At 40.1% G+C, this 12600-nt stretch overlaps 1 protein-coding gene across 2 annotated transcripts; it reads right to left on the reverse strand.

Annotated features, from left to right (window-relative positions):
• Positions 1–584: 584 nt before the first annotated feature.
• Positions 585–12600, reverse strand: hp1bp3 (heterochromatin protein 1, binding protein 3). Of its 2 annotated transcripts, XM_042495793.1 has the most exons (13): positions 12520–12600; positions 11965–12045; positions 9659–9845; positions 8907–8969; positions 8636–8792; positions 8403–8546; positions 7278–7337; positions 5891–6030; positions 5310–5400; positions 4932–5085; positions 3753–3864; positions 3266–3445; positions 585–2040 (listed from the first exon to the last, which is right to left on the reverse strand). In XM_042495793.1, the coding sequence occupies exons 2-13, from the start codon at positions 12029–12031 to the stop codon at positions 1539–1541; spliced, it is 1857 nt and encodes a 618-aa protein (XP_042351727.1). In that variant the 5' UTR covers positions 12032–12045; positions 12520–12600; the 3' UTR covers positions 585–1538. The 2 variants fall into 2 exon arrangements, with proteins under 2 accessions (XP_042351727.1, XP_042351733.1); XM_042495799.1 differs by lacking the exon at positions 8907–8969.

Below are 12600 nucleotides of genomic sequence, written 5' to 3' on the forward strand. Positions count from 1 at the left end.
GCTGTACAAGTACCTAAAAAACTATCTAAAACATGATTTAAAAAAATAACTACATAAAATAAGTTGCACTTCAGTAAATATACTTACTTTTCACCACTGCACACATCAGTGTAATGGTAAAATTAAATATCCATTAAATTAAAAAAAAAAAAAAAAAAGCAATTTCTAACTTTCTCAAGACATCAAACAGTATAATGACTCTCTGCACTTTAAATAAAAAGGAAGCTGTAAAAAGGCTAAATGTTTTCAGGTAAAAATGCTCCCTTGTATTTTCCTTTTATTTATTTAATTAATTTTTTGAGAATAACAACCTCCGATAGTAAAGTTAAATAGTTTAATATGGCAAATCATTTAAATCGTTCACTGAATCATTGAGATGAATCATTATACAATACCAGGTAGTTTTGTGCAGAATGAAGAAAACCTTAAAACTAATCTGTGAATGATAACAGTTGAGTTCAATGAAAAAAAAAAACAAAGAAACTTTATAGTTTTATATTCTGGAATCAGGAAACTGAGACATTTTAAAAATATTCTCTCCTCTTCCCTAAATTAAATACATTTAAAATAAAAAACAGCAAGAGTTTACAAATATAGCCATTTTATTAATGACTTGAAAAAAGCTTAACAACACAAGGAATACATGCATGCAGGGTATGTATGAGCTATTATCCTCCTTTTTCTTATTCACAACACACATTTCTTACAGTTTGGTACTGAGTTACAGCTGTGAAGCAATAAAATCAATGTATGTATACGCTCGTTTACACACACACGCACGCACACACACACACACGCGCGCGCACACACACATATCAAAAAGACACCCCCCCCGACCCCCAACGTGTTTGAAATGAAAACGTAGTGTTTTATCCTCGAGCTGTCACCTGCAGGCCTAATCTTTTCAAAGGACTTCTTTGTTTTAAATAAACAATCACTGTTAGTGATAATAATTAATAATTACATAAGGACAAATATGGATACAAATTTATTCTGATGCAGTGCTGCACTGCCGAAAATATTGTAATTTTATCCCAGGACATGACCTTTAAAATCAGAGTTTTATAAAATACTAATATCATTAAGGAACTGTTTAAATATTTAAGTTATAATTAACTTCTTTTTTTTTTCAAACCTCCAAAACACTGATATCTCCCTTCATCTGATATTAGGAACGTGTGTCGCCAACGCTTAAAGAGTGGATGAGGAACAGATATAAAAACGGAAGTCACTACATGGCTCTAGTTACAGTTTGTCGGATGTTGCTATGCTTTTGCTGCCATCGAGCAGCCGATCACATTTGTTTTAATGGCAACACTAACTGAGCTTTTCTACACATGGTGATTAAAAAGTAAATTCAGAAACTCTCAATGTACAGTAAACTTGGTAGGATAACGTTCTTATTCTACAATAGAAATAAAAAAAACTACTGCCCTGTTAAAAAGGGAGAAATGATAAAAAGAGAGAGAGAGCACTGAATCAAAGCGTCAGACTGCTGCGTTTTCGGAGCGGCCCAGTCCGTGGAAGCAGCTCCCGGCTCAGTTTTTCCCTCTCTTGGATTTACGACCGGACCGCTTGCTGTTCTTCGCCCCCTTTTTGACCTCGGGCTCTTCTGACTCCTCAGGCTCTGACCGCCTCTTACCTGCCGCCTTTTTCGTTGCGGGCACCTCAGGGGACGCCTCTTCAGCCTTTGATCGCCTGGACCCGCCCCTCGGTGTGGTCACCTCCTCCTCCTCCTCTTCGGGGGTCGATTCTCTGGACGCCTGTCGTTTCGGTGCTCTTTTGTTCAGCTTTTTAACGGCTGGTGTTTTGGGCTTTCTCGCGGGAGCTCCTCTCTTGACAGGCGTGGCTTTAGCCGGCGCTGTGGACTCCTTCTTAGATGGCCGTCCCCGACTCTTGGCTGAAGACACCGCTTTCTTGGCCGGGGACTTCTTAGCGAGTGAGCGCCCCCTGCCTTTAGCTTTTGACTGGCTCGAGCTCCGAGATTTCTTGGCCGGTGGGGGACGGCGAGCCTTGGGTGGAGGCCTCTTCCGAGATTTTCTGCAAGTAAATTGAACAGAGAGCCGTTAGTGAGGCAGAGGGGTGTCACGTGGGTGCAGGGTTACCGGAAAACAGCATCAATTAAGAGTTACACCTGCACACTGACTACAAACGACACATTTATTTAGATGGACAACATTTCGATCCCACTTGGATCTTTCAGAGCCTTCAGCCGCTCTGCGCCCCGCCGCCTGTAGAACCAGACATCCGTAACACCGACACTTTTTGTTTTCAATCTCATCTTCAAACGCATCTTTTTAAACTTGCATATTCAGTTTGATCCGGTCACTAAACCTTTGTACATAATGATTTTATACACTAAATCTGTCTTCTTTATTTCATTGATCTGTTCTTACACCATTTGCTTTTTGAACTCGGCCTTGTAATATGACGTTTAGTGTTTTGAAAGGCGCCAATGAATAAAACGTATTCTGCTTCTCAAAAGAGAAAACTTAAATGTTTTTATCATGCAGATACAAATACGTGGATAAACCTACTAAAAAAAGGCTAAAGAGTGTGTTTCCATTTCCTGTAGCAGACGTGTGAACAGGGGCTGCAGCCATGCAGCAGTCTGTGTGAGTGTGGATTGGTTTGGTGTGTCAGGGCTGGTCGGAGAACAGATAAACAGTAGACATCAGCATGGACGGATAGATCTAAAAAAGATGTGCAAAACTCTACGCAAAGCACTTACTGAAGTGTTATCATGAATGATGGACAAACCAGGGTTCCTACAGTTTACGGCCAGAGGGATTTAAGGCTTTTAAGATTTTTTTTAATGTCACTTGGAATAAAATTTAGGACCATTTTTACAGAAGCCAACAGTGAGGGAAAAAGACATATACTGACATAAACTAGTGAAGGTTAGGGGAAATTTTATTTAATTTTTTAAATATTCATTGTTACATAAAACATGACTTTGGTGATGTTAATGCAAGAGGCATTCAGTAAATTATTATTATTTCAAAGTTACCGGTTATTGTGAGATTTTTCGATACAATGTCAGAAAAAAGATTAATGAAACTCGTCTCCAATGTCTAAGCATTTTTTAGACTTGAAAGAGTGATTCAAGACATTTTGATGCCAAGTAAGGCTTTTATTTTTTAAGATTGATGGATTCAAAGCCTTTTCAGACATTTTAAGGATCCGCGGGAATCCTGCAAACTCCCAGCAGACCACAACACCGCTTAAAAGACCGTAACTATGGATCAAGATTTTTTACACTCACCTCTTCCGGACAGGAGCTTCATCCTCTGATTCTTCCTCCTCTTCGTCCTCCTCTTCGTCCTCCTCCTCCTCCTCTTCCTCTTCCTCGTCAGAAGATTCAACTGTCCGCCTTCGCTTGTTTGCAGGCGGAGCGGTTTTCTTCGGTGGCTCTTTGAACTTGTCTGGGTACAGGACGGTGGGGCTAGAGAGAGAAACCAAAAACTCTGAGCAGGCACACAAAGATCAGCTGTGTCGACCTCTGCTCGCCCCACTGCTGCGTCAGCTGTGATTTTATTTTATTTTTAGGAATTTCGTCTCCCTACTAAGTAATCAGCCTGGTGAAAAAAATATTTAAACTTTGTCAAAGTACAGTATATACTATGGAAAGCACATTGCATTCACTAAAGAAATGGAGGGATAAGAAGAAGAATATTCATAACGTTAAGATTTGTAAACCACGAGACAAAGTACCAAACAAGTAATAACGGAACACTTTTTTCCAAATGTACCTCGGGTAGAACGGGAACGAGAGCTGGTAGGTCCCCGTGAAGCCGTGACCGGTGATCTGCTCCATCCAGCCGAGCACTTTACACTTTGTGAGGGTCCTCCTCAGACTGGCCACTAAAGAAAGATTTCACCGTGCAGAGCGTTTACGTCACACGTCACAAAATAAAAAGACAGCACACGTTACAAAACGAGCCTTCAGAAGTACACTCCAAAGTGTCAATGTTTCAGTTTGTTGTTACAAAGGAATCAATCCATTTCAAAGATCAAAACGCCTTAACATCGCTCCTGCGGCATAATAAACTTGTGTCTAAACAGCGCCGCATAACACGGGGGCAGTTTTGAGGCATTATTAAACACACGTGAAAAAACACGTCTGGTAGTTTGCGTTTAAGAATTAGGATTAGTGACAATACGGACGGACAGCGGGAAAGATGAGTACGCTACAGCTGTGATTTCATTTACGTGCCTTTCGTGTTGTCTGGTCACTAGTGGAAACCATCAGAAGGCTGCACAATAATTCTTTTGTTTTTTAAATTGTTGTCGTGAAGTCAACGTGCACAATAAAGACATCCTGTTTTTTTTTAAAAGATTGCCGATAAAATTAATTAAAAAGTGCAAGGAAAGGGTCAGCATGGGAGGAGCTTTTACTTTGTAAAACCTATTTCACTTGGCTTTATAGAAAAAAAAAAAAAGTGCTGCATATGTAGAAAGTCTCAGTTTTGATTAAACATTTTTGATTTAACAAAGGCATTTCGGCGAAGTTTTGTGTCGTTTGTTATAATCCGAATTCAAATCATTGACAAAGAATTTTATTTTTATTGTAAATGCACATCGGTCCCAAATATCGGTTATCATTAACTACTAATAATTGGTATTGGCCCTGAAAAACCAATATCGGTCAACCGATACCAGAGAGGAAAAGCTTTTCTGCCACCTGACAATATTTTGGATACAGGAGAAATGAAACGCTCCGGTACAGAGCGAGTCTGAGTCAAGAATGGACATTTTTATATCTGTTTATTTCAAGATTGTTATTGCAATATTCTTGCAGCGTTATTCTTAGTTTTGCCAACGATGGATCACCAGCTGCGTGATATAAAGAAAATGTGATATGAAACTTACTGAGTGATTTTAGTGTGCTTTTTGACCTCAGTCAGTAAGACAGAGAGAGGGATTCTTACCTAAATGGTACTCCTTTCTATCCTTGTTTGCATCCACTAAGTATCTGCGTAGAGTTGTGGTGCTGCAGGTTTTAGGTTCATTCATGGCTGTGATGGCGGCGGTGATGGCGTCCTCCAGGTTGCTTCCCTTCGGCGGGTTACTAGTACGCTTCAGCTGCGACAGTCAGACGTAGAAATTTCAAGATGTCATTTGCCATTTGTGGTCGGCTACATCTGTCCAGCGTGGTGGCTTTACTTTACTAAACAGCAGAGGACGTCCTTCATGTGGACAACTGCGCTCAAACGACTTATCTGCTACCATAAAACATCTATATATCATCTAACAGCAGCTGGGACTTATTTCGGACACAAATATCTGGTAATTTAAAAAAATCTTACCTGAAAAGTCCCTTTGGCTCCTTTCCCAGTGATCTGCTCCAGCTGACCTTTCTCCACCGCCTTCACCAGAGCTGTCTTCAGGACGTCTGGCCTGAGGACACACTCAGGAAATCATTATCATGTTCAACAATGACAACTATATACACACACACACACACACACACACACACACATTCTTTTTTGTCAGTTATTGAGCCATGAAAATCCAGCGTGTGGCTGTCAACTTCTTAAATTTGGGGTCATGTTTTAAATTTACGTCTGAAACTTTTAGTGAGGATCCTTGGTTTTGTTGTCTGAAGAACTAAAAATTTAATTTAAATTTATTTTAGCTTTGATCGGGGATGTTTCTATCTTCTGTTATTAAAGAAAATATTAAACATTTGCAAGACACACTTTTGCGATACCAGCAAGTTGCGTACATCTATCCTATTCCTTATCAGTATTAGTCCAATATTGTGTCTTTGACTGTTTTCACATTAAAAATGGGAACTTCAAAGACTTTTTAGTTTTAAAAATATTCACTGCTGCCCTGATTGTTAAGTCACAGAAAACAACATTCAACAGAAAAAAAAGTCCTGTACCTCTTCTCGATGTTGAAGTTGGGGAAGTGCTGCTCCAGGTATTTCTTGATCAGGTTGTAGGACGCCTCTTTGGGCTCACAGAGCCGCGTGATGATGAGAGGAAGCGCGTCTCCCAGAGACTCCATCTTCTGTGGGGTTTTCTAAAACACCATTCATTTACAGACATGACAGTTACAACCAAACACATCCCAGTCGAAACGAGAAAAGGAAACTGCGGACACTACGTCATTAACATGACCAGAAAATCTGTCAGATACTGTACGGCGATCGCCTACTGACGATCTTCTGCTGCTGAGCACAAACTTTGTCCTTTAGCTCAAGCTGGACATCAAAGAAGAGACACGCCACACCAAATAAGGGTGGGCGATATATCAAATATACTGACGTATTGCCGCATTTTGCAGCTGCAATATTAAAAAGACTATACTGCGACTCGGCTCTTCATCTCTCGCACACACACACAAAACAGGACTTTTGCAGAGCTCCAGGCGGTGACTATTTAGTTAAAAATTATAACCACAGAGCACTGCTGCAATTTGCAAAACTCTTAATAAATAAACTGCAGAGCTGTTAGTTTGTGTCTAACACTAAAATCCAAAAACAAGCTTCAGTCCACAGAAAAGACACTTCCAGCCTGAGACGCGCCATGTCCTTCAAAATAAAAGCACCATGGGCCCTGCTTTGATTTGTTTTATCATAACTATACGTTTTAAAATTTCTTAACAAAAGGTACTTTAACTTCCTTAAAACTGTATTTTATTTAATGTTATTATAACAGTAGTGTATTAACTTTATTATTTGACCACTTGCTTTAAATGTATTGTAACTGCATTCAATAATTTTGTATTTTAGTAGTCAACATTAGTTTAAAGGACATTTAAAATATCAAGATATATATCGTGTATTGTAATTTAGCCTTAAAATATCGCAATATTATTTTAGAGCCATTTCGCTCAGACCCAAGTCCAAATGTAACTCATGATTTAAAGCAACATTTTGCAACTTTTAGTTGATTGTTGAGTCTCATTCCCAAGTCGTCAAATATTGATGTTTTGGGTTGGTACTTTGGTGCAGCCATCTATCAAATGCGTTGGTGTTTGACGACCTGGAAATGCGACTCAACAACCAACTAAAAGTTGCATAACTCTGCTTTAAGGAAATCGTTGCACATTTTGGAAAATACATTTACGCACTTTCTTGAGTTAGATGAGAAGAGGATCAATACCACTCTGACATCCGTCATCTTAATGCGAAGCGATCAACAGCAGCCAGGACTCAACAGAAACGGCTTCACTGATTTACTCATGTTTTTATCTCTTTTGTTTAGTATAAAAACAATTAGCTGTTGCTAGGCAACCAGCAGAGACTGACCTCTGCTCTAAGTTACCTTAGACACGGTGGGCTGCTTCCCGATGGCGAAGGTTCCTGAGAGGCCTTTACCCTTCAGCTGCGAGAGAGACGGAGCAAAGATACATCTAAGTGAGCAGATCTGACACATTTCACAGGCTCCTACACGTTTCAACGAACATCCAGTGAAATAAAAGACCATTCGGTAAAGCCTGTCAAGCTCCAGATTTCTCCAAAGTTTGAAGCAGTGACATTCAGATTTTTAAGAGTTGAGTGGTCGGTGTGTTTGTTTTTAACTTTTAACAATAAAAATACAAAATCAAAGGTTCAAGTTAAAGACCGAACAATGTGTTTGTTTCTTCTAATGTAAGCTGCAACTGTTAGCACGTCTGTTGAGCTGGATTACATTTAGGGCCCCAACTTACGACTAATTTCAATGTCGATTATGTTCTCAATTTAATGGTTAGTTGTTTGGTCCATAACATGTAATAAAATGGTGAAAAATGTCCATCGATGTTTCCCACAGCCCACGATGACATCCTCAAATGTTTATTCACTTTACTGTCACGGAGGAGAGAAACCAGAAAATAGTCTCATTTAGGAAGCTGGAATAAGAGAATTAGGAGTTTTTTTTTCCTTAAAAAAATTATTTAAACCAATGATTAGATTATCATATTAGCTGCAGATTAATTTAATAGAAAACAACTGCTGATTAATACAGATTTACAGTCGTAACCTGAACCAGATTTACCTCCAAGACCAAGAAGCATTTCATTATTTTAGATTTCTCATTGAAAATATACTTTTCTTGACCTCCATTTGATGGCAAAAGTTTGAAAATAAAAAGAGGTTTGCCCCCTGGTTAACCGTTACCCAGGGCAATACTAGATGTCATATTAGATTTTGGATATCCGAATATCATAAATGTTGTCTTTTCTTAGTTTTAAAGGTGGCATTAAAGTAAAGGAATGTAATTTTATGATCTTACCAGACTCGATTAGTCATATCCACATTACTGATGACTATTTATCGAAAACTGTATTGTGTACATTTTTTTGTGAAAGCACCCATGGTCAACCCTGCAACATTGCTGTAATATAAATATGATGGTATTTGGTTAAAAATATCCTGTTTTTCGATTCTCTCCATTCAGCCCTCGAGTTACCTGTCTGATGGTTCCCTTCTCCAAATGTTTCTTCATTGCTTTCTTGATGAGAAACTTCTTTCTGTCGAGCTCCATCCCCGGATATTTTTTCAGAATATATTTCATGACGGACTGGTATGAAACCCCGGACCTGTCATTACAAGACTGTAAAAAAACAGGACAAGATTTCAGATTTTTTTTTTAAATAAAAAGGGAAAAAACGTGACTGATGGATTTACTGAGTTCGTACACACCGTAATAGCTTCGATGAGGATATTATCCACTTTGTTCTGAGTGCCTGCAAAGTTGGTAACGGGAAGCTTTTTGCTGGTAGCGACGCTGGCCCACGCAGGGATCGTTCTTTTCACCTTCTTGGTTTTGGTTTTCTCGTACTTGTAGCCATCTTTCAACCTGCCGCCGAAAAGGAGAGGAGGAGCGGGACACAAGTTCAGTGAAGTGGTTCGTTTCTTTGGAGGCGATATTTCACTGTGATTGTTACCACCCTTATCTTTATCACTTCCTCACCTTAGTAGGAGAACATAGCAGTGTGTTGCACACTGTCCAGCCGCGCAGTCCTTGCATTTGTCACTTTGTCCATTTGTCACCGACGGGAAAGACAAAATGAAATTTGAGAACATCTGTCTGAATGATCACCATGGTAATTTGACCCTCACTGACTTACTAGGCTAGTTTAGTATGTGCAGAGAAGTAAATGTTTGCTTTGTCATGGTCTGGGAGAAGAAAGGGAGGGGAAATTAGAAGTTGTTTTCTTGCAAAAAATTAAACACTTCATCACCTACAGGTGAGTTTTTCGATCTCGGTACATATCTTTATGAAATGGTCTTAAAAAGATCATTACTTTTTATGAAACATTTTGCCCATGAGGCTTTAGAAATAACCAGACAGCAGGGCTCAGAACATATTTTGCTTCATATATTTTTGTGGGCGAAACAAAAATGTTTTCTTGGCATTATTGTGAATGTATGTCTGTAGTAAATAACGCTGCTCTTTCTGTGAGTTTTTAGATCTGAGCTGATTTACCGTCAGCCTCCCCTCCTGCACTCCTCCAAGACTGCGGACAAAGGGACCGACACATCTGTCTGATATCTGTCTAATCACCGTGGCCGTGACAGGTCGCATCTTTTTGGAAATGCAACACTGCAACCACGTCTGCCGTTATCCAGCAGAGGTAAGGATAATATTAACAGATAAAAGTGCTATCAAAGTGAAATATCGCAGTGTTCAGAGTTGCACACTCGCTCTCTGGTGAAACTCACTCTTTCTTCCCGGCTGCTTCTCCCTCCTTCTCCTCCGCCTCTCCTTCCGCCTTCTCTCCGTTCTCTGTGGGCTCTGCCCCGCGTTCTGCCGCGCCCTCGGCCTCCGCTTCGCCCTCGGCTGGCGCCGCCGAGGGTGCAGCCTGCCCCTCGTCGGCTGAGGGGGACTCCTCTGAGGACGCTTCAGGCTCTGAGAGGAGGAAACCATTTAAGTTAGAAGCAAAAAACATGTGCGACAATGAGTTGTCTTTTTTGAACAGTGTTTTTTTTTCGAGAGTCAGTTTTAACAGCAAAATATACGGCACGGTGGTGTGGTGGTTAGCACTGACACCTCACAGCAAGAGGGTCCCCGGTTCAAATCCAGGCTGGGGCAAGATTCGGACCTTGGGCGAGGCCCTTCTATACGAAGTTTGCATGCAGGTCCCTGCAGGTGACTCTAAATCGTCCAGTCACACCTGACAGAGTGTGAAAGGTCGTCTGTGTCTATATGTCAGCCCTGCGATAGTCTGGCAAACTGTCCCGGAAGTACCTCTCGCCCAATAGGCTCCAGCCCCCCCGGGACCCTTACGAGGACAAGTGGTTATGGACAACGAATGTTGAGAAAAGCAATAACTAGTTAAGAAAATTCATGATCTGGAACCTTTATAATTTGTTATATTCCTCCCAAGTTGTTGCTCACCTTGCAGGTAAGGTATCCTGCTATAGCCCACATACTCTGAATACACTTCAGCAACATTTAGGCTGTCCTCATCAGTGTTTAATTTGTGATCTCATTGATTGTGACCGTCATTGTTTTTAGATTTGTCTGGGTTTTTTTAAATACATGTATATTGTAAATGTCTTGTATTTTTCTGTTTTGATAATTGTTTGTTGTATTGCAAATGAGGGTTAACCCTCGGTGTGTTTCAGGCTTTAAATAAAACAAATGATGATTTGACTTTTTCTCCACGACATGCCACTGAAAAATGTGAAAAATATTGGAAAAGGTGGAAATCCTGTTTAAATCTGAAGTTTCTGTTTTATTTGATATGTTCATTTTGTTTGGAGAACCGTGTTTTATGATAAGCAGAATGGACTTACTACATACTATCCCCTCCTTACAAAAAATATAAATAAAAATCTTGCTTTTCATGAATCACGCGCACGGACCTTGTAGGATGTTTAAGGACAATCGTGGATTCAGAGGATCGCAGCCCTTAATACTGTAATGTATCCATGCTCCTTTTTATCTCTTGATTAAAAAAATATATAATTTCATACATGTTATCATGCATTTAATTCAACCCATGATGACCCCGTCTGCTGTTCCTTGTTTTGTCTTTTATGTTCTTAACAAAAATAAATTAAGTATAAAAAAAATACATGTTAATTAACGACATTAGCACCCACAAGTTAACTTTGGCAACCAATTTTGTGTCAGGACCCGTAGTTATAATACTTTAAGATACGTAAAGATTGACAGGAAACATAAGACAGAGTTGGGGGATGCAAGATGCAACAGATGTCTCTGATAAATAAAGTACAGTCCCTTAAAAAAGTCAGAGTAGGGGGGCGACTGAGGTGCGACTTTGGTTTGTTTTAATATCATGACCCTCACCAGAGCTAAAAATATTTTTCCTTGAGCCTCACAGAGTGACTGGAGAAAATAGCATGACCCTTTCTCAACCATAAATAACCAGTAACTGGCTACAATTAATGGTGTGATTTTGTAGAATTCATAAGAAAGCATGCTTAGCAATTTTTGGGTAATTTCTTTTAAGTTGCTGTTTTTTCAAGTTTTAGAAAGAAATCGAGCCAATTCCCCCACGTTTCAACAGGTCTTCATCCGTTAAAACAGACAGGGAACATTTTTAATAAAATATGCTATTACAAAAGGAAAAAAAATGCCCAATCAAAAAAAGCTAGTGCTTTTTCAAAATTTAAATAATTTTGTAATATGTGAAATATGTTATTGTGATAATTATTCCCCCCTAGCTCTTTTTTATATATTATAAACAATTGCATTTGGAGTAAAAATCCACCATTACAACATTTTTTTGTGTTTGGACCATAATTGTCTTCTGAACGGGTCAAATCTGCAAGTAAGCATCAAACATGTTGCAGTATTTGATCGTGACACTGTATTCATCAGGTCTAGAGACTTGTTTATGTGATAATATGTTGAAAAAACGGAACTTGCATGCTCACACAGCCATCAGCTCAGTGTGAACACTCAGACTACAGTGTGTGTCTGTGCAGGCTGCAGAGCTGAGCCAGTGACGGTGCGTTCACGGGTCTTTGGTTCAGGTGATGGACGACCCCAGCCTCACCTTCCTCTGCTGCAACGGAGGGGGCCTTCTCCGGGGTCGGAGTCGTTGCTGCTCGACGTATCGGCATCACACGAGATTTACCTGGATGAAAAATGAAAATAATGATTTTAACACCACAGAAAAGCACACTGACGCACAGACCCGGTTAGAGGCCGTTTCTGTGTACGTGCGCGGAGAAACATGGAGGACTCTGCCAAACCCACTTCATTCATTGAGGCCCATTATCCCGAGACACAAGAAAAGGTGCTTTTGTGTTTCGCAAAGCGCAGCCGCCTTCACGACGGTGCACCGCTCACGGGATTATCCGCCAGCCTTTGTCAATGCATCTAAATCATTCCCACACGAGCCAGGAGAGGAGTTGCAGGATTTTTTGGGCAATTTCGCCATTTTGTCCGTTGGTTTATACACACAGTAATGGCGTCGCGTCGCACACGGCAGATAAAATTCATTTCAGTTGCAAGGAGTCAAAACCGCCGAGCTGCGAGGTTTTTCCAGCATCGCATCCGTGCAACCGCACACGGAGCTTCAACTCATCACAACGCAAGGGAAACTTACCTTTTACTTGAGGAGAAAAGTGAGATACTTTGGAGTAAAATTTCTGCACGATCCTTTATTTAGATTTCTCTGTTTACGAGC

The sequence above is a fragment of the Plectropomus leopardus genome, chromosome 2 (genome assembly GCF_008729295.1).
Source record: "Plectropomus leopardus isolate mb chromosome 2, YSFRI_Pleo_2.0, whole genome shotgun sequence".
Taxonomy (NCBI): Eukaryota; Metazoa; Chordata; class Actinopteri; order Perciformes; family Serranidae; genus Plectropomus; species Plectropomus leopardus.